Here is a 23,056-nt window from a genome sequence, read left to right as displayed (position 1 = left end):
GGTGTCCGTTCCCCGTCCCGCTCCCCTTCCCTCCCCCGCCGGGCTCCGCGCCCAGCCTCCGCCGGAGCCATGGAGCTGGGGCGGGCGGGCCTAGCCTGTGCCGCCGCCCTGCTGCTGGCGGCCCTGGGAGCGCAGGCCGTGGCGGCAGCGGCGGGGGATTTCGATCCGTACCGCGTCCTGGGGGTCGGCCGGAGCTCCAGCCAGGCCGACATCAAGAAGGCCTACAAGCGGCTCGCCCGCGAATGGTACGTGCCTCCCCTCCGCCTGGGCCTTCCCCCCGGGCTCCGCTCCCCTGCGGACACACGGACGCGGGGACAGACAGACACAAACACGCACACGGTGTCGTTTCGCCTGGCGGTTGACAGAGCCAGGCCGCTGAGCTTGGAGCTGCGCGAAACGCTGCGGGGGAGGGTTGGCATTAGCCGCCTTGCCTGGCTGTCCGTGCCCAGCGGGGCTCAGCGGGCAGGGAGAGATGAGCAGTGAGTCCTCCTGAAGCTCAGGCAGCCACCTTCACGCTCGACATCTCTGCTGCAAACCTCTCCCAGGGCCTGGCCACAGGGGGGAAAGTTCTTGCTGAGGCTCGATTGGGAGCCTTTAGTGTGTCTTGAGTTTGATCCATCATTGCCCACAGGCAGCTCAGCCCCCGTGTTGCAATCCATGAGTGTCATCTGCCCTGCTTAAGTTGTCCCCTGCCCATGAGTGTCATCTGCCCTGCTTCAGTTGTCCCCTGCCCATGAGTGTCCTCTGCCCTGCTTAAGTTGTCCCCTGTCCATGAGTGTCATCTGCCCTGCTTAAGTTGTCCCCTGTCCATGAGTGTCATCTGTCCTGCTTCAGTTGTCCCCTGCCCATGAGTGTCATCTGTCCTGCTTCAGCTGTCCCCTGCCCATGAGTGTCATCTGTCCTGCTTCAGTTGTCCCCTGTCCATGAGTGTCATCTCCCCTGCTTCAGTTGTCCCCTGCCCATGAGTGTCATCTGCCCTGCTTCAGTTGTCCCCTGTCCATGAGTGTCATCTGCCCTGCTTCAGTTGTCCCCTGCCCATGAGTGTCATCTCCCCTGCTTCAGCTGTCCCCTGTCCATGAGTGTCATCTCCCCTGCTTCAGCTGTCCCCTGTCCATGAGTGTCATCTGCCCTGCTTCAGTTGTCCCCTGTCCATGAGTGTCATCTGCCCTGCTTCAGTTGTCCCCTGTCCATGAGTGTCATCTGCCCTGCTTAAGTTGTCCCCTGCCCATGAGTGTCATCTCCCCTGCTTCAGTTGTCCCCTGCCCATGAGTGTCATCTCCCCTGCTTCAGCTGTCCCCTGTCCATGAGTGTCATCTCCCCTGCTCTGAGGAGCAGGCTTGAGGCAAACAGCTCCCCTGGAGCTGTCAGAGCATGGTTTAGGCTGAGCCATCCCCGAGGGCTGTGCTGGGGGTGGTGTTTCCCAGGAAGGACTCAGCAGGGCAGCAGCTGAGGGATGCAGGAGAGATGCACATGCCTCATCCCAGGCTGTGGGTGAGGGGGCAGCTGGAGGGACAGGGTTGCAGGGAGATGTCCCAGGGCTCTGTTTGGGGATGGGATGTGGGGAGGGAGAGCCATATGCTGGGTATGAACTGTGCTGTCAGCCTCAGGAGGCTGCAACAGACTAACTGTTGGCATCCTGCATGCTTCTGAACAGAGGCTGACAGCTCCCTGGGCAACCCTGGGGAACCACTGACCCTCTTTTTCCTCTGCTTCTGCCTCACAGGCACCCTGACAAAAACAAAGACCCAGGAGCAGAAGACAAATTCATCCAGATTAGCAAGGCCTACGAGGTAACACACTCCTCTTGCTAAACTCCTGCTCTCAGTGACCTTTAACTGTGTCCAGTTCTGGGGCCCTCAGGTTAGGAAAGAGGTTGAGCTGCTGGAAGGTGTCCAGAGAAGGGCAACAAAGCTGGGGAGGGGTCTGGGGCACAGCCCTGGGAGGGGAGAGGCTGAGGGAGCTGGGGTTGCTTAGCCTGCAGAAGAGGAGGCTCAGGGGAGACCTTCTTGCTCTCTGCAACTCCCTGAAGGGAGCTTGGAGCCAGGTGGGGGTTGGGCTCTTCTCCCAGGCAAACAAAACAAGAGGCCACAGTCTCAAGCTGTGCCAGGGGAGGTTCAGGCTGGAGGTGAGGAAGAAATTCTTCCCAGCAAGAGAGATTGGCCATGGGAATGTGCTGCCCAGGGAGGTGGTGGAGTCCCCATCCCTGGAGGTGTTTAGGCAGAGCCTGGCTGAGGCACTTGGTGCCATGGTTTAGTAGTTAGGAGGTGTTGGGTGACAGCTTGGACTTGATGATCTCTGAGGTCTTTCCCAACCTGGTCTGGTCTATCCTACCCTGTCCTACCCTGTCCTACCCTGTCCTACCCTGTCCTACCCTACCCTACCCTACCCTACCCTACCCTACCCTACCCTACCCTACCCTACCCTACCCTACCCTACCCTACCCCACCCTACCCTATCCTACCCTGTCCTATCCTACCCTATCCTATCCTATTCTTACTTTTCCCTCTGGGGCTTTGTGCTCTTTCTCTCTACATCTCCACAGGGAAGGTTCTAACCTTCTGGAGGTGCCCAGAGAAGTCCAGGCTGTTTGGTTTGTTTGTTTTCAGCACAGGCTGCCAGCAGCATGGTCTGTGTGGCAAATGTTTGGCTGCAAGTCTGCCCTGCTCTCCTTTAAAAGAGGAAGGAGGAAGTATTGGCAGGCCCCAGGCAGCTGGGTGGCTGTCTTGGTCATGCCATGGGGACTTCCTCAGTGTATTGGGGATGATGTAAGTGAAAAGAGGCCATCCAGAGGGACCTGGACAGGCTGCAGAGCTGGGCACATGACAACCTCATGAGGTTCAAAAAGGCCAAGGGCAAGGCCCTGCAGCTGGGGCAGGGCAATCCCAGGCACTGCTATGGGCTGGGCAGGGACTGGCTGGAGAGCAGCCCTGAGGAAAAGGCCTTGGGGGTGCTGGGGGAGGAGAAGCTCAACAGGAGCCAGCAGGGAGCACTTGCAGCCCACAGAGCCAAGCAGAGCCTGGGCTGCAGCAAGAGAAGTGTGGCCAGCAGGGCCAGGGAGGGGATTCTGCCCCTCTGTTCCACTCTGCTGAGACCACAGCTGGAGCTCTGGGGCCAGTTCTGGAGCCTCTGTGCCAGGAAGGATCTGGAGGTGCTGGAAGGTGTCCAGAGAAGGGCCACGAGGAGGAGCAGAGGGCTGGAGCTGCTCTGCTGTGAGCACAGCCTGAGAGAGTTAGGGTTGTGTAGGGTGGAGAGGAGAAGGCTCTGAGGTGACCTCATTGTGGCCTTCCAGGATCTGCAGGGGGCTCCAAGAAAGCTGGGGAGGGACTTTTGAGGGTGTCAGGGAGGGATAGGACTGGGGGGGATGGAGCAGAACTAGAAGTGGGGAGATTGAGATTGGATGTGAGGAAGAAGTTGTTCCCCAGGAGGGTGGTGAGAGCCTGGCACAGGCTGCCCAGGGAGGTGGTGGAAGCCTCCTGCCTGGAGGTGTTTGCAGCCAGGCTGGAGGTGGCTGTGAGCAACCTGCTGTGGTGTGAGGTGTCCTGGCCATGGCAGGGGGGCTGGAACTGGCTGAGCCTTGAGCTGCCTTCCAGCCCTGACCATTCTGTGACATCAATCACCACAGGGCTTTAGTCACTTCAAACTATCCCTTGCCTCAGTGGTTCTTGTGCAGGTTGCTCCTGCCTGGCTCTGGAGGTTGGCTGCCCCAGTTTGAGGCAGCTGACCCTGAGAGTTCCAAGGCAAAAGGCAGCTGAGCCTGCAGGAATCCAGCAAATCCCTCCCCTCCCAGCTGCAAATTGCAGCTTCTTTGAAAGCTCTGCTGCTTTCTGGTGTGCTGAGGAGCAATCAGTGTTCAAGCAGATGCCAGCAAAAGCTGCTCCAGAAAAGAGCATCAGTGCTGAGGTGGCTCAGGGAGCAATTGGTGTCAGCAAATGGGCACAGGCAGCCTGAGCTGCAGGCTCCTTTGCTTTGGGATTTGGCCTCATTTCCCTTACCCAGAATATTTATCCCTCTCACAGGCTGCACATTGCCTCACAGCCCATCCACATGCAGCTGCAGGTGTTCCACAGGATCACAGACTGGTCAGGGCTGGAAGGGAGCTGAAGGCTCAGCCAGCTCCAACCCCCCTGCCATGGGCAGGGACACCTCACACCACAGCAGGTTGCTCACAGCCACCTCCAGCCTGGCTGCAAACACCTCCAGGCAGGAGGCTTCCACCACCTCCCTGGGCAGCCTGTGCCAGGCTCTCACCAGAATGCTGTGGGTTGGAAGGGACCTCTGGAGATCATTCAGTCCAAGGCAGGGTCACCTTGAGAGGGTCACACAGGAACACAGCCAGAGGGCTTTTGAATGGCTCCAGGGATGGAGACTCCACCACCTGCCTGGGCAGCCTGCTCCAGGGCTCCACCAAACTTCAGCTGAAGAAGTTCTTCCTTATCTTTCTAGGAAACTTCTTGTGGTCAAGTTTGTGCCCATTGCCCCTTGCCCTGTTGCTGGGCACCACTGACTGAGTAAAACCTGGGTCCACCCCCCGCTGACATCCACCCTTTGAGTACTGACCAGCACTGAGGAGGTCCCTCCACAGCCTGCTCTTCTCCAAGCCCCAACTCTCTCTCAGTCTTTCCTCATCAGAGAGGTTCTTCACTCCCCTAATCCTCTTTGAAGGCCTTTGCTGTAGCCTTCCCAGCAGTTCCCTGACCTCCTTGAACTGGGGAGCCCAAACCTGCACCCAGTACTTGCCAAGGCAGGGTGGAGAGGGAGTAGAACCTCCCTTGACCTGCTGGCCACACTCTTCTTGGTGCCCCCCAGGAGACCATTGGCCTTCTTGGGCACCAGGGCACATTGGTGGCTCAAAGTGGCTTTGTTGTCCACTCCCAGCTCCTTTTCCCCAGAGCTGCTCCCCAGCCCTGCACTCATCCATGGAGTTGCCTCCTTCTGCCTACATCCAGTTCCAGAGGGACAGGGATCTGCTGGGAAGGGTCCAGTGGAGGGCTGTGAGGATGATCAGGGGACTGCAGCACTGCCTGGGGAGGAGAGGCTGAGGGACCTGGGGGTGGTTAGTCTGGAGAGGAGAAGACTGAGAGGGATCTGATCAATGTTTCTAAATAGCTGAGGGCTGGGGGTCAGGAGGGAGGGGCAGGGACAGGCTCTGCTCAGCTGCACCCTGGGATAGGACCAGGGGCAGTGGATATCAGCTCCAGCACAGGAGGCTCCACCTCACCATGAGCAGGAACTTCTGCACTGGGAGGCTCTCAGAGCCCTGGAGCAGGCTGCCCAGAGAGGTTGTGGAGTCTCCTTCCCTGAAGGCTTTCCAGCTCCCTCTGGCTGTGTTCCTGTGTGCCCTGGGCTGGATTCCCTGCTGCTGCCCTGGCAGGGGGGGTTGGACTGGATGCTCTCTTTGGGTCCCATCCCAGCCCCTGACACGCTGCGAGCCTGCGATCCCCGAACCACCCGCAGAGGAGCTCCTCCCTAAAGGCTTGCCTCTTCCCTTGGGATGAGGGGACCCCTCCCCCCCACCAGGGCTGGTTGTCAGGGGGCTTTCAGGTGACCATTGTCCTTCCATCCTCTCCTCCCCAGATCCTCTCCAACGAGGAGAAGAGGGCAAACTTCGACCGCTACGGCGAGGCGGGGGAGGGCCAGGGCTACTCCCAGCCCCAGCACCGCCCCTTCCACCACTTCCACGAAGGCTTCTACTTTGATGAGGCCTTCTTCCACTTCCCCTTCAACTCAGAGAGGAGGGACACCTCTGATGAGAAGTACCTGCTCCATTTCTCCCACTACATCAACGAGGTCCTGCCAGACAGCTTCAGGAAGCCTTACCTCATCAAGGTCACCTCCGACTGGTGCTTCAGCTGCATCCACATCGAGCCTGTCTGGAAGGAGGTTGCTCAGGAGCTGGAGGCCCTGGGTAAGCCTAAGCCTGCTTTTAGGGCCAGGGAGGCTGCAGGGATGGTTCTCAGCTCCTGGGGTTGGGGGGGGGTGGGGAATGGAGTTTAGCCCAGAGGTTGCCGCAGGGATTTCTCCTGATGGTTTCTCGTTGTTGGCCACAACCACCCCAGGCAGTGCTGCAGGCTGGGGGCAGAGTGGCTGCAGAGCAGCCAGGCAGAGAGGGACCTGGGGGTAGTGGTTGAGAGTAGGCTGAACAGGAGCCAGCAGTGTGCCCAGGTGGCCAAGAAGGCCAAGGGCATCCTGGCCTGCAGCAGGAAGAGTGTGGCCAGCAGGAGCAGGGAAAGTGGGGAAAGCTTCCTTCCCTCAGCTCTCCAGGTCAATGATCAGCTGCCTGGCTTGGGCTCCTCTGCAGAGGAGGAGAGCCCAGGACAAGACACGTTCACCCCTAAAGCAAGACAATGGCCAGTGGCAGCCTGGCCTGCAGCAGGAAGAGTGTGGCCAGCAGCAGCAGGGAAGTCCTTGTGCCCTGTGCTCAGCACTGCTGAGGCCACACCTGGAGTCCTGTGTCCAGTTCTGGGCTCCTCAGTTGAAGAAGGACATTGAGAGACTTGAAGGTGTCCAGAGAAGGGCAACAAAGCTGGGGAGGGGTCTGGAGCACAGCCCTGGGAGGAGAGGCTGAGGGAGCTGGGGTTGCTTAGCCTGCAGAAGAGGAGGCTCAGGAGAGACCTTCTTGCTCTCTCCAACTCCCTGAAGGGAGGTTGGAGCCAGGTGGAGGTTGGTCTCTTCTCCCAGGCAGGCACCCAGCCCCAGAACAAGAGGACACAGTCTCAAGCTGTGCCAGGGGAGGTTTAGGCTGGAGGTGAGGAGAAAGTTCTTCAAAGAGAGAGTTGTTAGCTGTTGGAATGTGCTGAGTTGTAGAGATCAGTGAGGTCTCCTTTCAGCCTCCTTTTCTCCAGGCTGAACAACCCCAGATCCCTCAGCTGCTCCTCACCAGCTTTGTTCTCCAGGCCCTTCACCAGCTGTGCTGCCCTTCCCTGGACCTGCTGCAGCAGATAGTTAGGGGGCACAGTGCCATGGATAGCTCCTCGGGAGGCACAGGGCCATGGATAGCTCCTCAGGAGGGACAGGGCCATGGATAGCTCCTCAGGAGGCACAGGGCCATGGATAGCTCCTCAGGAGGGACAGGGCCATGGATAGCTCCTCAGGAGGGACAGGGCCATGGATAGCTCCTCAGGAGGCACAGGGCCATGGATAGCTCCTCAGGAGGCACAGGGCCATGGATAGCTCCTCAGGAGGCACAGGGCCATGGATAGCTCCTCAGGAGGCACAGGGCCATGGATAGCTCCTCAGGAGGGACAGGGCCATGGATAGCTCCTCAGGAGGGACAGGGCCATGGATAGCTCCTCAGGAGGCACAGGACCATGGATAGCTCCTCAGGAGGCACAGGGCCATGGATAGCTCCTCAGGAGGGACAGGGCCATGGATAGCTCCTCAGGAGGGACAGGGCCATGGATAGCTCCTCAGGAGGGACAGGGCCATGGATAGCTGCTCAGGAGGCACAGGGCCATGGATAGCTCCTCAGGAGGCACAGGGCCATGGATAGCTCCTCAGGAGGCACAGGGCCATGGATAGCTCCTCAGGAGGCACAGGGCCATGGATAGCTCCTGTGCAGGGCCCGTTCTGGGGCCGTTCCGGGCAGGGGCCAGGCGGGGTCTAGGTAGGGGCCAGGGCAGGGGGCCATGCAGGGGCGGGGCAGGGGCTGGGCAAGGGTCCAGGCAGGTTCTGGGTAGGGGCCTGGGCAGGGGGCTGGGCAGGGGCCGTGCAGGGTCCAGGCAGGTTCTGGGTAAGGGCCCGGGCAAGGGTCCGGGCAGGGGCTGGGCAGGGGCCGGGCAGGGTCTGGGTAGGGGCCCGGGCAGGGGGCCATGCAGGGGCGGGGCGGGGGCTGGGCAAGGGTCCAGGCAGGTTCTGGGTAAGGGCCCGGGCAAGGGTCCGGGCAGGGGCTGGGCAGGGGCCGGGCAGGGGCTGGGCAGGGGCCGGGCAGGTGCTGGGCAGGGGGCTGGGCAGGTGCTGGGCAGGTTCTGGGTAGGGGCCCAGACAGGGGGCTGGGCAGGGTCTGGGCATGGGGCCGGGCATGGGGCCGGGCAGGTGCCAGGCAGGGGCCAGGCAGGGGCCAGGCAGGTTCCGAGGCCTGCAGGCTCCCTGTCCCGCCGCGGCTGCCGGCCGATCTCCCCCCGCGCTGTGCCCTTGCAGGCGTGGGCATCGGCGTGGTTCACGCCGGCTACGAGCGGCGCCTCGCCCACCACCTGGGCGCCCACAGCACCCCCTCCATCCTGGGGCTCATCAAGGGCAGGGTCACCTTCTTCCAGAGCGCCGTCCTCCGCGACAACCTGCGGCGCTTCGTGGAGAGCCTGCTGCCCGGCAACCTGGTGGAGCAGGTGAGGCTCCGGGGGCTGCCCTGCGGTGCTGCAGGGCTCAGCGCCCTCCTCTCTCTGCCCTGCTGCACTCAGCTCCTCTGCCCTGCTGCACTCAGCTCCTCTCTGCCCTGCTGCACTCAGCTCCTCTCTGCCCTGCTGCACTCAGCTCCTCTGCCCTGCTGCACTCAGCTCCTCTCTGCCCTGCTGCACTCAGCTCCTCTCTGCCCTGCTGCACTCAGCTCCTCTCTGCCCTGCTGCGTTCAGCTCCTCTCTGCCCTGCTGCACTCAGCTCCTCTGCCCTGCTGCACTCAGCTCCTCTCTGCCCTGCTGCACTCAGCTCCTCTCTGCCCTGCTGCGTTCAGCTCCTCTCTGCCCTGCTGCGTTCAGCTCCTCTCTGCCCTGCTGCACTCAGCTCCTCTCTGCCCTGCTGCGTTCAGCTCCTCTCTGCCCTGCTGCACTCAGCTCCTCTGCCCTGCTGCATTCAGCTCCTCTCTGCCCTGCTGCACTCAGCTCCTCTCTGCCCTGCTGCACTCAGCTCCTCTCTGCCCTGCTGCGTTCAGCTCCTCTCTGCCCTGCTGCACTCAGCTCCTCTCTGCCCTGCTGCACTCAGCTCCTCTCTGCCCTGCTGCACTCAGCTCCTCTCTGCCCTGCTGCGTTCAGCTCCTCTGCCCTGCTGCGTTCAGCTCCTCTCTGCCCTGCTGCACTCAGCTCCTCTCTGCCCTGCTGCACTCAGCTCCTCTGCCCTGCTGCACTCAGCTCCTCTCTGCCCTGCTGCACTCAGCTCCTCTCTGCCCTGCTGCACTCAGCTCCTCTCTGCCCTGCTGCACTCAGCTCCTCTCTGCCCTGCTGCGTTCAGCTCCTCTGCCCTGCTGCGTTCAGCTCCTCTGCCCTGCTGCGTTCAGCTCCTCTGCCCTGCTGCGTTCAGCTCCTCTCTGCCCTGCTGCACTCAGCTCCTCTCTGCCCTGCTGCATTCAGCTCCTCTGCCCTGCTGCACTCAGCTCCTCTCTGCCCTGCTGCACTCGGCTCCTCTGCCCTGCTGCACTCAGCTCCTCTCTGCCCTGCTGCACTCAGCTCCTCTGCCCTGCTGCACTCGGCTCCTCTCTGCCCTGCTGCACTCGGCTCCTCTCTGCCCTGCTGCACTCAGCTCCTCTGCCCTGCTGCACTCAGCTCCTCTCTGCCCTGCTGCACTCAGCTCCTCTGCCCTGCTGCATTCAGCTCCTCTCTGCCCTGCTGCACTCAGCTCCTCTCTGCCCTGCTGCACTCAGCTCCTCTCTGCCCTGTTGCGTTCAGCTCCTCTCTGCCCTGCTGCACTCAGCTCCTCTCTGCCCTGCTGCACTCGGCTCCTCTCTGCCCTGCTGCACTCAGCTCCTCTCTGCCCTGCTGCGTTCAGCTCCTCTCTGCCCTGCTGCACTCAGCTCCTCTCTGCCCTGCTGCGTTCAGCTCCTCTCTGCCCTGCTGCGTTCAGCTCCTCTCTGCCCTGCTGCACTCAGCTCCTCTCTGCCCTGCTGCACTCAGCTCCTCTCTGCCCTGCTGCACTCAGCTCCTCTCTGCCCTGCTGCACTCAGCTCCTCTGCCCTGCTGCACTCAGCTCCTCTCTGCCCTGCTGCACTCAGCTCCTCTCTGCCCTGCTGCGTTCAGCTCCTCTCTGCCCTGCTGCACTCAGCTCCTCTCTGCCCTGCTGCACTCAGCTCCTCTCTGCCCTGCTGCACTCAGCTCCTCTCTGCCCTGCTGCACTCAGCTCCTCTCTGCCCTGCTGCGTTCAGCTCCTCTCTGCCCTGCTGCGTTCAGCTCCTCTCTGCCCTGCTGCACTCAGCTCCTCTCTGCCCTGCTGCGTTCAGCTCCTCTCTGCCCTGCTGCACTCAGCTCCTCTCTGCCCTGCTGCACTCAGCTCCTCTCTGCCCTGCTGCGTTCAGCTCCTCTCTGCCCTGCTGCGTTCAGCTCCTCTCTGCCCTGCTGCACTCAGCTCCTCTCTGCCCTGCTGCGTTCAGCTCCTCTCTGCCCTGTTGCGTTCAGCTCCTCTCTGCCCTGCTGCACTCAGCTCCTCTCTGCCCTGTTGCGTTCAGCTCCTCTCTGCCCTGTTGCGTTCAGCTTCTCTCTGCCCTGCTGCACTCAGCTCCTCTCTGCCCTGTTGCGTTCAGCTCCTCTCTGCCCTGTCTGTTACATTCAGCTCCTCTCTGGTTGTCCTGCTGCATTCAGCTCCTCTCTGCTCTGTTGTATTCAGCTTCTCTCTGGTTGTCCTGCTGCCTTCAGCTCCTCTCTGCTCTGTTGCATTCAGCTTCTCTCTGGTTGTCCTGCTGCATTCAGCTCCTCTCTGCCCTGTCTGCTGCATTCAGCTCCTCTCTGCTCTGTTGCATTCAGCTCCTCTCTGGTTGTCCTGCTGCCTTCAGCTCCTCTCTGCTCTGTTGCATTCATTCCCTGTATCCAAAAGCACAGCCCAAGTCCCCGTGTCGGAACGGCAAACCTTCAGTCTGCTTCCTGCAACACCTGCACAGCTTTTCCAGGCTCAGTGCTCCTCCAGACACCTGCTGGCAGAGCACTGCATGTGTGCAGCAGCTCAGAGGTGCCAGCTGACCCCTTGCTTCTGTTTAAAAGATTACAGATAAAAACTACATCCACTTCCTCTCCAACTGGAAGAGAGAAAACAAGCCCCATGTGCTGCTCTTTGACCACATGCCAGCTGTGCCACTCTTGTACAAGGTGAGCTGCTTTCTGTCACTCTCTTGCTGCCCTGGCTAATCAATCACAGGATCCTACAGTGGCTCAGGTTGGAAGGGACCTCAGAGATCATCCACTCCAACCTCCCTGCCGTGGGCAGGGATGCCTCAACCAGCCCAGGTTGCTCAAGGTCTCATCCAACCTGCCCTTGAACACCCCTGGGAAGGAGGCAGCCACAGCCTCCAGGGTCTCACCACCCTCATACTGAAGAGCTTCTTCCTCAGCTCCACTCTAACCCTGCTCTGCCTCAGCTTCAAACCATTCCCCCTTGGCCTGTCTGCAGACACCCTCATGAAAAGTCCCTCTGCAGCCTTCCTGCAGCATCCCTTCAGCTCTAAGGTAAAGGGAGAAGAGAACCTCCCTGGGAGGTTCTGCTGGATCATAGAATCAGTAAGGTTGGAAAAGGCCTCAGAGATCATCAAGTCCAACCTGTCACCCAGCACCTCCTGACAACTAAACCATCCAGGGCAGGATGCTGGTGGCCTTCTTGGCCACCTAAATACAGAATGAACCAGGTTGGAAGAGACCTTTGAGATCATCAAGTCCAACCTCTCCCCCAGCACCATCTGATCAACTAAACCATGGCACCAAGTGCCTCAGCCAGGCTCTGCCTAAACACCTCCAGGGATGGGGACTCCACCACCTCCCTGGGCAGCACATTCCCATGGCCAATCTCTCTTGCTGGGAAGAACTTTCTCCTCCCCTCCAGCCTGACCTTCCCCTGGCACAGCTTGAGGCTGTGTACTCTTGTTCTGGGGCTGGGTGCCTGCCTGGGAGAAGAGACCAACCCCCACCTGGCTCCAACCTCCCTTCAGGGAGTTGCAGAGAGCAAGAAGGTCTCCCCTGAGCCTCCTCTTCTGCAGGCTAAGCAACCCCAGCTCCCTCAGCCTCTCCTCACAGCCTCCTCTCACTCTTCTCCAGACTAAAAAGCCCAAGGGCTTCAGGTGCTCCCTGGAGGCACTGGTGGGGGTGTGGGGGGGGGAGGGTTAGAAGATGCAGTGTGCTGCCTGCCTGGGTTGACCCTGCCCTGGTGCTGTGCTCTGGCCCAGCTGACCGCCTTCGCCTACCGCCACTACCTGGCCTTCGGTTACGTCTACGTGGGGCTGCGCGGCACCGAGGAGCTGTCCCGCCAGTACAACATCAACGTCTACACCCCCACCATGATGGTCTTCAAGGAGCACATTGACAGGCCTGCTGATGTAGTGCAGGTACTGCTGAGAGCCTTCCCCTCCCCTCCCCTCCCCTCCCCCAGCAGCCTGGCTCCCTGGGCTTTCCTGAGCCAGCTCCGGGCCAGCGCTGCGGCGCAGAGCGAGGAGCCTCCGGGTTCGGCGTCGCCTGGAGCTTCAGCAGGGGCAGAGCGTGGCTGTGAGGAGGGAGGGAGCTCAGCAGGGTTCAGCTCTGGTGGCTGATCTTTTGGGGTGGTGGGAGGGGATGGCTGCAGGTAGCTGCTCAGTCTCAGGGCCTCAAAGCACCTCAGGTGGTTTCAGTATCACAGTATCAGCAAGGTTGGAAGAGAACTCAAAGATCATCCAGTCCAAGCTGGCACCACAGACCTCATGGCTAAACCATGGCTCCAAGTGCCACATCCAAGCCCCTCTTGAACACCTCCAGGGATGGGGACTCCACCACCTCCCTGGGCAGCACATCCCAGTGGCCAACAACTCTCTCTGGGAAGAACTTTCTCCTCACCTCCAGCCTAAACCTCCCCTGGCACAGCTTGAGACTGTGGCCTCTTGTTCTGGGGCTGGCTACCTGGGAGAAGAGACCAACTTCTTTGTGGCTACAACCTCCCTTCAGGGAGCTGGAGAGAGCAATGAGGTCTCCCCTGAGCCTCCTCCTCTCCAGGCTAAGCAACCCCAGCTCCCTCAGCCTCTCCTCCCAGGGCTGTGCTCCAGACCCCTCCCCAGCTCTGTTGCCCTTCTCTGGACACCTTCAAGTCTCTCAATGTCCTTCTCAAACTGAGGGGCCCAGAACTGGACACAGGACTCCAGGTGTGGCCTGACCAGTGCTGAGCACAGGGCACAAGGACTTCCCTGCTCCTGCTGGCCACACTCTTCCTGATACAGGCCAGGATGCCCTTGGCCTTCTTGGCCCCCTGGGCACACTGCTGGCTCATGCTTAGGCGGCTGTCAATCAGCACCCTCAGGTCCCTCTCTGTTTGGCAGCTCTCAGCCACTCTGACCCCAGCCTGTAGCTCTGCCTGGGGTTGTTGTGGCCAAAGTGCAGCCCCTGGCACTTGGATGTGTTGGATGCCAGGAGGCTGGTTGCAGGGGGGCTGGTTGCAGGGGGGCTGGTTGCAGGGGGGCTGGTTTCAGGGAGGCTTGCAGCCTGCCGCCAAGCATGACGCAGCAGCTCTCCCCTCCTCCCCCTGCCTCTGCTTCCTCTCTCCTCCCCAGGCACGAGACATGAAGAAGCAGCTCATGGATGACTTCCTCTCCCAGAACAAGTTCCTGCTGGTGGCCAGGCTCACCAGCCAGAGGCTCTTCCAGGAGCTGTGTCCCGTGAAGAAGTCTCACCGGCAGCGCAAGTAAGGCTCTGAGGGTGCCTCTCCCTCTGCTCTGGTCCCCGAGGCTCTGGGGGATGCTCCCAAAGCCACCTGGGGTTGGATTGGGAGGGAGAAGGGCAGCAGCTGGCCTGGGTCCTGCTGGCTATCTGCATGGTCTGATAGTTGCCCTGCCTTTCCTGGGCATATCCTGGGAGGGAGTGTGGGTGGGAGGGAGGAGGGACGGGGAGGCAGGTAGTGGCGGTCGGCGAAGGCGGTCAGCTGGGCCAGAGCACAGCACCAGGGCAGGGTCAGCCCAGGCAGGCAGCAAACTGCATCTTCTAACCCACCCCTACCCAGTGCCTCCAGAGAGCACCTGGAGCCCTGCTGAGTGACTTTGAGGCAGAAGGGGAAAGGGCTGGCCTGGATCCTGCTGGCTCTCTGCATCATATTGGTAGTTTCCCTGCCTGTGCTAAGCACATCCTGGGACAGAGTGAAGTTGGAAGGAAGGAGAAACAGGGAGACAGGCTGAGCTGGGAGGCAGGAGCAGGCTGCCTGCAAGCACAGATTGGATTTGGAGGAAGGATCTGGAGGTGCTGGAAGGTGTCCAGAGAAGGGCCACGAGGAGGAGCAGAGGGCTGGAGCTGCTCTGCTGTGAGCACAGCCTGAGAGAGTTGGGGTTGTGCAGGCTGGAGAGGAGAAGGCTCCCAGGAGACCTCATTGTGGCCTTTCAGGATCTGAAAGGGGCTTCAAGAAAGCTGGGGAGGGACTTTTGAGGGTGTCAGGGAGTGATTGGACTCAGGGGGGGATGGAGCAAAACTAGAAGTGGGGAGATTGAGATTGGCTGTGAGGAAGAAGTTGTTCCCCATGAGGGTGGTGAGAGCCTGGCACAGGCTGCCCAGGGAGGTGGTGGAAGCCTCCTGCCTGGAGGTGTTTGCAGCCAGGCTGGAGGTGGCTGTGAGCAACCTGCTGCAGTGTGAGGTGTCCCTGGCCATGGCAGGGGGGTTGGAGCTGGCTGAGCCTTGAGCTCCCCTCCCACCCTGTCAGCTCTGTGCTCCTCTGATTCCTGCCTCTTCAGGGTGGCTCCCGCCAGCGGCACGGGGTCGATGCTTTCCTTTGGCATCCAGGATGTTCTTAATCCTCTCCTTGTCTTGCCCAGGCACTGTGTGGTCTTGCTGACTGGAGAAGGTGAGAAGTATGCTGAGGCTTATGAGGCCTTTCTGTCTTTTGCTGTGGCCAACACGAAGGACACTGTGAAGTTTGTGCACACCTACGGCGATCGGCAGCCCCAGCTGGCAGAGGCCTTGCTGCTGGATGAGGAGAAGTACAGAGGAAGATCAGCTGTGAGCCTTTCCCTTTGTGCCTTCCCCCTCCTTTGCATCTCTTGCTCTTTCACATCACTTTCTGTGGGGTGGTGCTAAGCTTTCACCTGACACCTGAGTCTGGCTGAATTTGAAGCCACAGAGGTTCTGAAGGCAGTGGAGCAGCTCCAGGCTGAGGACAGGCTGAGGGAGCTCTTTAGAATCACACAACTGTCAAGGCTGGAAGGGAGCTCAAGGCTCAGCCAGCTCCAACCCCCTGCCATGGGCAGGGACACCTCACACCACAGCAGGTTGCTCACAGCCACCTCCAGCCTGGCTGCAAACACCTCCAGGCAGGAGGCTTCCACCACCTCCCTGGGCAGCCTGTGCCAGGCTCTCACCACCCTCCTGGGCAACAACTTCTTCCTCACAGCCAATCTCAATCTCCCCACTTCCAGTTTTGCTCCATCCCCCCCAGTCCTATCCCTCCCTGACACCCTCAAAAGTCCCTCCCCAGCTTTCTTGGGAAGGGAAGGGAAGGGAAGGGAAGGGAAGGGAAGGGAAGGGAAGGGAAGGGAAGGGAAGGGAAGGGAAGGGAAGGGAAGGGAAGGGAAGGGAAGGGAAGGGAAGGGAAGGGAAGGGAAGGGAAGGGAAGGGAAGGGAAGGGAAGGGAAGGGAAGGGAAGGGAAGGGAAGGGAAGGGAAGGGAAGGGAAGGGAAGGGACGAGGTTGGAAATGACCTTCAAGGCCATCCAGTCCAACCTCTCACCCAGCACCATCTGATCAACTCAACCATGGCACCAAGTGCCTCAGCCAGGCTCTTCCTAAACACCTCCAGGGATGGGGACTCCACCACCTCCCTGGGCAGCACACTCCCAAGGCCAATCTCTCTTGCTGGGAAGGATTCCTTCCTCACAATCCAGGCTGAACCTCCCCTGGGGCAGCTTGAGGCTATGTCCTCTTGTTCTGTTGGTGGTTGCCAAGCACTGGTCTCCAGAGGCCCCTTCCAGCCCCTCAGGCTCTCTGGTTGTGTGCTAGCTGTGGGTGGTGAGCAGCAGCTTCCCCTCTGAGCCCTGTGCTGCTGCTGCCCCGGCCAGGTGGTCCTCCTGGAGAGACGCAACGAGGCGGGCAAGGTCGCCTACAGAGCCTTGGAGGAGCCCTGGCAAGGCAGCAAAGAGGACAACTTCATCCTCCTGGATCTCCTGGATCAGCTGAGGACAGACCCTGGCCTCCTCTCTTCAGAGACTGTCCTGGCAGACTTGAATGATGAGCTTGCTCCCGTGAGTGCCCTTCCCCGCCTCACCCTTGCGGCCAGCGCTGTGGCTCTCCTTCTTGGCCATTCACATCTTAACACACCAAGGGCAAAGCTCTGAGAGGTTTTCCTGCTCCTGGGAGGAAGCCTGGGGCATGCTCTGAGGGTTCTATTTAAGGGCTCTGGGCAGCTCTCACTTCCTTTTCCCCCCTCTCTGCTTTTGACACAGATGTTCCTCATCCGATGGTTCTACTCCACGCTGGGCTACCTCTCTGACTGCTGGGACAGCTTGTTTCACAGCAACTGGTATGGGCTGGCTGGTAGGGGATCTGGATGGGGAGCAGGGTTGCTGTTAGCATGGCCAGATGCACAGCAGGGCCAAGTTCTTGGCTGCCAGCCACTGAGGACATCTCAAAACAGGCAGAAGTGCCAGCTCTGGGCTCCCCCGGCTCAAGAGGGACAGGGATCTGCTGGGGAGAGGCCAAGGGAGGGCTAGGAGGATGCTGAAGGGGCTGCAGCACTGCCCTGGGAGGAGAGGCTGAGAGCCCTGGGTGTGGTTAGCCTGGTGAGGAGAAGGCTGAGAGGGGATGTAATAAATGTTTCTCAATAGCTGAGGGCTGGTGGTGAAGAAGGAGGGGGCAGGGACAGGCTCTGCTCAGCTGCACCCTGGGACAGGACAAGGGGCTGTGGATATAAACTCCAGCACAGGAGGTTCCACCTCACCACGAGGAGGAACTTCTTCCCTGGGAGGCTCACAGAGCCCTGGAGCAGGCTGCCCAGAGAGGCTGTGCAGAGCTTCTCTTCTCCCTTCACTCTGCCCTGGTGAGGCCACACCTGGAATATTGCAGCCAGTTCTGGGCTGCCCAGTTCTAGAGGGACAGGGATCTGCTGGAGAGAGGCCAAGGGAGGGCTAGGAGGATGCTGAAGGGACTGCAGCACTGCCCTGGGAGGAGAGGCTGAGAGCCCTGGAGAAGACTGAGAGGACATCTAATAAATGTTTCTCAATAGCTGAGGGCTGGGGGTGAAGAGGGAGGGGGCAGGGACAGGCTCTGCTCAGCTGCACCCTGGGACAGGACAAGGGGCTGTGGATAGAAGCTCCAGCACAGGAGAATCCACCTCACCATGAGGAGCAACTTCTTCCCTGTGAGGGTCCCAGAGCCCTGGAGCAGGCTGCCCAGAGAGGTTGTGGAGTCTCCTTCTCTGGAGCCTTTCCAGCCCCATCTGGCTGTGTTCCTGTGTGACCTGTGCTGGGTTCTGTGCTCCTGCTCTGGCAGGGTGGTTGGACTGGGTGATCTTCAGAGGTCCCTCCCAACCCCTAACATCCTGTGAGCCTGTGAGATGATCTTTAAGGTCCCTTCCAAGCCAACTATGCAGCTGAAGAGTGAGGCCCCCACAGTGATATTAGCCTCTGCCTCCAGTGCTTTGGCCTTGAGGCTGAGTGTGGCCATGATGCTCCTGAAACCCCTCATCCACTGCTGCTTTTCACCACTTCCCTGCCACCTTAGCTTAAAACAGATCCATTTCCATCCTCCTCCCCATGGGGGTGGGAGCAGGACAGCCCTCAAAACATCCTGATCATCTGTTGGGAGCCCAGGGAAGGAGCTGGGGGTTCTGGGGACACCCACAAGCTATTACTTGAGGTAGATGGGAGCTGGGAGGCAGAAACTGCAGAGCCCTGAGGCCTGACTGCTCTTTGCACACCTTCTCCTCAGGAGGGAGATGATGCCCCTGCTGTCCCTGCTCTTCTCTGCACTCTTCATCCTCTTTGGCACTGTTATTGTGCAAGCTTTCAGGTGAGTGTTGGAGATGCCTTTTGGGTGGGGGGGAGACCTAAGAACAAGCTGCCAGTGCCTGAAGGGGGCTGCAGGAAGGCTGGAGAGAGACTCTGTGCAGAGGTCTGCAGTGAGAGGACCAGGGGCAATGACCCCAAACTAGAGCAGAGCAGATTGAGAGTGGATGTGAGGAAGAAGCTCTTCACTATGAGGGTGGTGGAACACTGGGACAGGGTTGGGGCCTCATCCCTGGGGGTGTTGGGGTTGTCCCTGCTGGCTGCAGAGGGACTTGGATTAGGTGACCTTAGGAGGTCCTTTCCAACCCAGACCACTCTCTGGCTCTGTGAGTCTTGTTCAGGCTTTCCTGCCAAAGCCTCCTAGGGGGTGTAACAGCCCAGCCAACACCACCTCAGTGCAGCCTTGGTGCCTTGAACTCAGGCTGGGTGCTCTTGCCTTGCAGTGACTCGAGCGAGAGCAGGGACTCCGCTCCCTCGGAGAAGGAGGAGGCCGCCACCAAGGCAGAGAAGAACGACAGCAGCTGCAGCAAAGAGACCAGCAGGTGCCCTCTCTCGTGGCTCCAGGAGGCTTGCCCCACAAAGCACTGCCTGGGGAGCATCTCTGCAGGAGCACAACGTTAGGGGGCCAGCAGGGAAGGGCCCAAGTGGCACAGGGGCGGCACAGGGGCAGCACGGGCACGGCGAGGGGAGGAAGAGGGGGTCCAGCCAGGCCCCAGGGGAGGAACACACTTAGGGGTTAAGCAATTCCCACCTGGTTTATCCCAAACAACATCCTGGAGGGAAAGGGAAAGGTCTGAGTGAGTGGTGGAGGAAGATCCAAGGCTGGGCACTGCTCTGGTTGGGACAGGTCTGAGTGAGTGATGGAGGAAGATCCAAGGCTGAGCACTGCTCTGGTTGGGACAGGTCTGAGTGAGTGGTGGAGGAAGATCCAAGGCTGGGAACTGCTCTGGTTGGGACAGGTCTGAGTGAGTGATGGAGGAAGATCCAAGGCTGAGCACTGCTCTGGTTGGGACAGGTCTGAGTGAGTGATGGAGGAAGATCCAAGGCTGAGCACTGCTCTGGTTGGGACAGGTCTGAGTGAGTGATGGAGGAAGATCCAAGGCTGGGCACTGCTCTGGTTGGGACAGGTCTGAGTGAGTGATGGAGGAAGATCCAAGGCTGGGTACTGCTCTGGTTGGGATAGGTCTGAGTGAGTGATGGAGGAAGATCCAAGGCTGAGTGAGCACTGCTCTGGATGGGACAGGTCTGAGTGAGTGATGGAGGAAGATCCAAGGCTGAGCACTGCTCTGGCTGGGACAGGTCTGAGTGAGTGATGGAGGAAGATCCAAGGCTGGGAACTGCTCTGGCTGGGACAGGTCTGAGTGAGTGATGGAGGAAGATCCAAGGCTGAGCACTGCTCTGGTTGGGACAGGTCTGAGTGAGTGATGGAGGAAGATCCAAGGCTGAGCACTGCTCTGGTTGGGACAGGTCTGAGTGAGTGATGGAGGAAGATCCAAGGCTGAGCACTGCTCTGGTTGGGACAGGTCTGAGTGAGTGATGGAGGAAGATCCAAGGCTGGGCACTGCTCTGGTTGGGACAGGTCTGAGTGAGTGATGGAGGAAGATCCAAGGCTGGGTACTGCTCTGGTTGGGATAGGTCTGAGTGAGTGATGGAGGAAGATCCAAGGCTGAGTGAGCACTGCTCTGGATGGGACAGGTCTGAGTGAGTGATGGAGGAAGATCCAAGGCTGAGCACTGCTCTGGCTGGGACAGGTCTGAGTGAGTGATGGAGGAAGATCCAAGGCTGGGAACTGCTCTGGCTGGGACAGGTCTGAGTGAGTGATGGAGGAAGATCCAAGGCTGAGCACTGCTCTGGTTGGGACAGGTCTGAGTGAGTGATGGAGGAAGATCCAAGGCTGGGAACTGCTGTGGTTGGGACAGGTCTGAGTGAGTGATGGAGGAAGATCCAAGGCTGGGAACTGCTCTGGTTGGGACAGGTCTGAGTGAGTGATGGAGGAAGATCCAAGGCTGGGAACTGCTCTGGCTGGGACAGGTCTGAGTGAGTGATGGAGGAAGATCCAAGGCTGGGCACTGCTCTGGTTGGGACAGGTCTGAGTGAGTGATGGAGGAAGATCCAAGGCTGGGCACTGCTGTGGTTGGGACAGGTCTGAGTGAGTGATGGAGGAAGATCCAAGGCTGGGCACTGCTGTGGTTGGGACAGGTCTGAGTGAGTGATGGAGGAAGATCCAAGGCTGAGCACTGCTGTGGTTGGGACAGGTCTGAGTGAGTGATGGAGGAAGATCCAAGGCTGAGCACTGCTCTGGTTGGGACAGGTCTGAGTGAGTGATGGAGGAAGATCCAAGGCTGGGAACTGCTCTGGCTGGGACAGGTCTGAGTGAGTGATGGAGGAAGATCCAAGGCTGAGTGAGCACTGCTCTGGTTGGGACAGGTCTGAGTGAGTGATGGAGGAAGATCCAAGGCTGAGCACTGCTCTGGATGGGACAGGTCTGAGTGAGTGATGGAGGAAGATCCAAGGCTGAGCACTGCTCTGGTTGGGACAGGTCTGAGTGAGTGATGGAGGAAGATCCAAGGCTGAGCACTGCTCTGGTTGAACTGGCTGTAGCTACACAGCTCCATCCTCAGCCTGGTCCCTCCTTGCCCTGTCACTCAGCCTGTGTCCTGTTGCAGCAGGGCTCCCAAGAAGGGCTTTGTGGAGGTGACTGAGCTGACAGACGTCAACTACAACAGCAACCTGGTGCGCCTGCGGCCCGGCCACATCAACGTCGTCCTCATCCTCTCCAACTCCACCAAGACCATGCTCCTCCAGAAGTTTGCCCTGGAAGTCTACAGCTTCACAGGGTAGGTTGGGCTCCTCTCCTGGCTTTCAGCAGGGTGTGAAGGCCAGCTCTGAGCTCAGTCAGGAGTGGTGCTGGCTGGACTGGCAGGAGGCAGCGCTGCTGGCGTGCGGGGCAGGCTCTGCGCTCGCACGATGCCAAAGCCCAGCAGGGGATCCCAGCATCCCCTCAGGGCTTGGAAGGGCCTTCTGGAGGTCATTCAGTCCACCCCAGAGAGGTGGGGGAGTCTCCTTCCCTGGAGACTTTCAAGACCCTTCTGGATATTCTCCTGTGGGACCTGCCCTAGGTGTAACTCTTCTGACAGCGGGGCTGGATGGGACCTGCCCCAGAGGGTCCTGCTCTGGCTTGGGGGCTGGCCTGGATGATCTCCAGAGGTGATCTGCCCTAGGGGATCCTGCTCTGGCTTGTGGGGGTCCCTTCCACCCCCCCATGCTGTCCCTCAGTGGCCCTGTGGTGCTGCCTCCCTGCCTGCCCTCCTTCACAAGCCTGCCCAGCAGGGCCCCGGCCAGCCTCGGGAGCCTGCTCACCCTGCTTGGCAGAGCAGCAGGCAGGGTTGGGAGGGACCACAAGGATCAGCCAGTTCCAACCCCCCTGCCATGGGCAGGGACACCCCACACTAGATCAGGCTGGCCAGAGCCTCATCCAGCCTGGGCTTAAACACCTCCAGGGACAGGGCCCCAACCACCTCCCTGGACAACCCATCCCAGGGCTTCACCACTCTCATGGGGAAGAACTTCCTCCTCCCCTCCAGCCTGAATCTCCCCACCTCCAGCTTCATTCCACTCCCCCCAGTCATATCACTCCCTGAGAGCCTGAGCAGTCCCTCCCCAGCCTTCTTGGAGCCCCCTTCAGATCCTGGAAGGCCACAATGAGGTCTCCTCAGAGCCTTCTCCTCTCCATGCTGCACAACCCCAACTCTCTCAGTCTGTGCTCACAGCAGAGCAGCTCCAGCCCTCTGCTCCTCCTCCTGGCCCTTCTCTGGACACCTTCCAGCCCCTCCAGATCCCTCTTGTAACAGGGGCTCCAGAACTGGCCCCAGAGCTCCAGGTGGGGTCTCCCCAGAGCTGAGCAGAGGGGCAGAATCCCCTCCCTGGCCCTGCTGGCCACACTTCCCCTGCTGCAGCCCAGGCCCCGCTTGGCTCTGCGGGCTGCGAGTGCGCGCCGAGAGCTCCTGCCGAGCTTCTCCTCTTCTCTTTCCCCAGGAGCAGCTCTCTTCACTTCTCCTTCCTCAGCCTGGACAAGCACAGGGAGTGGCTGGAGTACTTGCTGGAGTTTGCCCAGGATGCAGCCCCCATCCCCAACCAGTACGACAAGCACTTCCTGGAGCGCGACTACACCGGCTACGTCCTGGCCCTCAACGGCCACAAGAAGTACTTCTGCCTCTTCAAGCCCCACAGAGCAGGGGATGAGGGGGGAACCCTGGGGGCCTGTGAGGGTTATGAGCCCTCCCTCCCCCACCCAGAAGGCAGAGGGAAACCTTCCTGCAGCCCTGGCTCTCGCTCCATTAAAAGCAAGCTACACAAATTGTCCTTCTGGATGGAGCGGCTGCTGGAGGGCTCCTTGCAGAGGTTCTATATCCCCTCGTGGCCAGCACTAGACTGAGGGATTGTTGGTTTGTGGTTTTTTTTTCCCCAAGAGATCCTCATGGACAACCTTTTTATGAAGATGGAGCAGGGCCAGCTCTTCCCAGGAGCACCTCCACACAAGCCTGGTTGGGAGGGACCTTAGGTGGAACTCTCCTCCCGGGGCCGGCGGCGAGGGAAATCCTCTCCCCGGGAGCCCGGGGGTGCAGCCAAGCACCCCAAACACCCCACCCACCTCCTCCTCCTCATCCTCCTCCTCCTCCTCCTCCTGCATTTGGACACCAAAACTACCCAAGAGCCCAGCAGTCTGGTCAGCCCTTCTTGTCCTGACAGCTCATCAGCCCCTGTTCCACCTCCTCGGTTTACCTCGGCTGAAGGAAACCAACCTGAGACTTCTCCGCCGTGGCAGCGGCTCGGGGCCTGGTTGGCTCTCCCCTTCCCCCTGTGCTTAGCCCCATGGTGCATGGTGTAACACTGGCAAGACCCTGCAGACCTTCCCTGCCCTCCAGGTCTCCTCCCACCAGGCAGTGGGCCTTTAAGCAGCTGCCCCCTCCCCTGTGGTAAGTGATGGTTGGGAGCAGCTCCCTGGCAGCCAGGCTGCGGCTGGGGCTCGCCGGAGGGCTGCGTGCTTCACTCTCCTCTCCAGCCTCTGCTGCTGAGGGTAGGGGGAGGTGGGAGGTTTGCCCCAAACCCTGTGGAGGGTGTGGAGCCACTGGGTTGTGTGTTTTCTTTCAGATGCCTTTCCCTGCTCCTGAAGGGTTTAGCTGCTGCCCCCTTAGAGCCATAACCTTTGTGTCCTCAG

The 23,056-nt window shown here is 60.1% G+C and overlaps 1 protein-coding gene across 1 annotated transcript; it reads left to right on the top strand.

Annotated features, from left to right (window-relative positions):
- Positions 1 to 38: 38 nt before the first annotated feature.
- DNAJC16 (DnaJ heat shock protein family (Hsp40) member C16) lies at positions 39 to 22,288 on the top strand. The gene is made up of 14 exons (XM_054175913.1): positions 39 to 245; positions 1,724 to 1,790; positions 5,575 to 5,905; positions 8,137 to 8,321; positions 10,893 to 10,997; positions 12,065 to 12,223; positions 13,412 to 13,542; positions 14,657 to 14,840; positions 15,895 to 16,077; positions 16,279 to 16,355; positions 17,762 to 17,842; positions 18,282 to 18,380; positions 20,505 to 20,675; positions 21,874 to 22,288. The coding sequence occupies exons 1-14, from the start codon at positions 70 to 72 to the stop codon at positions 22,271 to 22,273; spliced, it is 2,349 nt and encodes a 782-aa protein (XP_054031888.1). The 5' UTR covers positions 39 to 69; the 3' UTR covers positions 22,274 to 22,288.
- The last annotated feature ends 768 nt before the right edge of the window (positions 22,289 to 23,056 follow it).

This window comes from Dryobates pubescens, chromosome 33, assembly GCF_014839835.1.
Source record: "Dryobates pubescens isolate bDryPub1 chromosome 33, bDryPub1.pri, whole genome shotgun sequence".
In the NCBI taxonomy this organism is placed as follows: domain Eukaryota; kingdom Metazoa; phylum Chordata; class Aves; order Piciformes; family Picidae; genus Dryobates; species Dryobates pubescens.
Note: the sequence above shows the minus strand (reverse complement) of the source record. Positions and strands in the feature narration are given on the sequence as shown.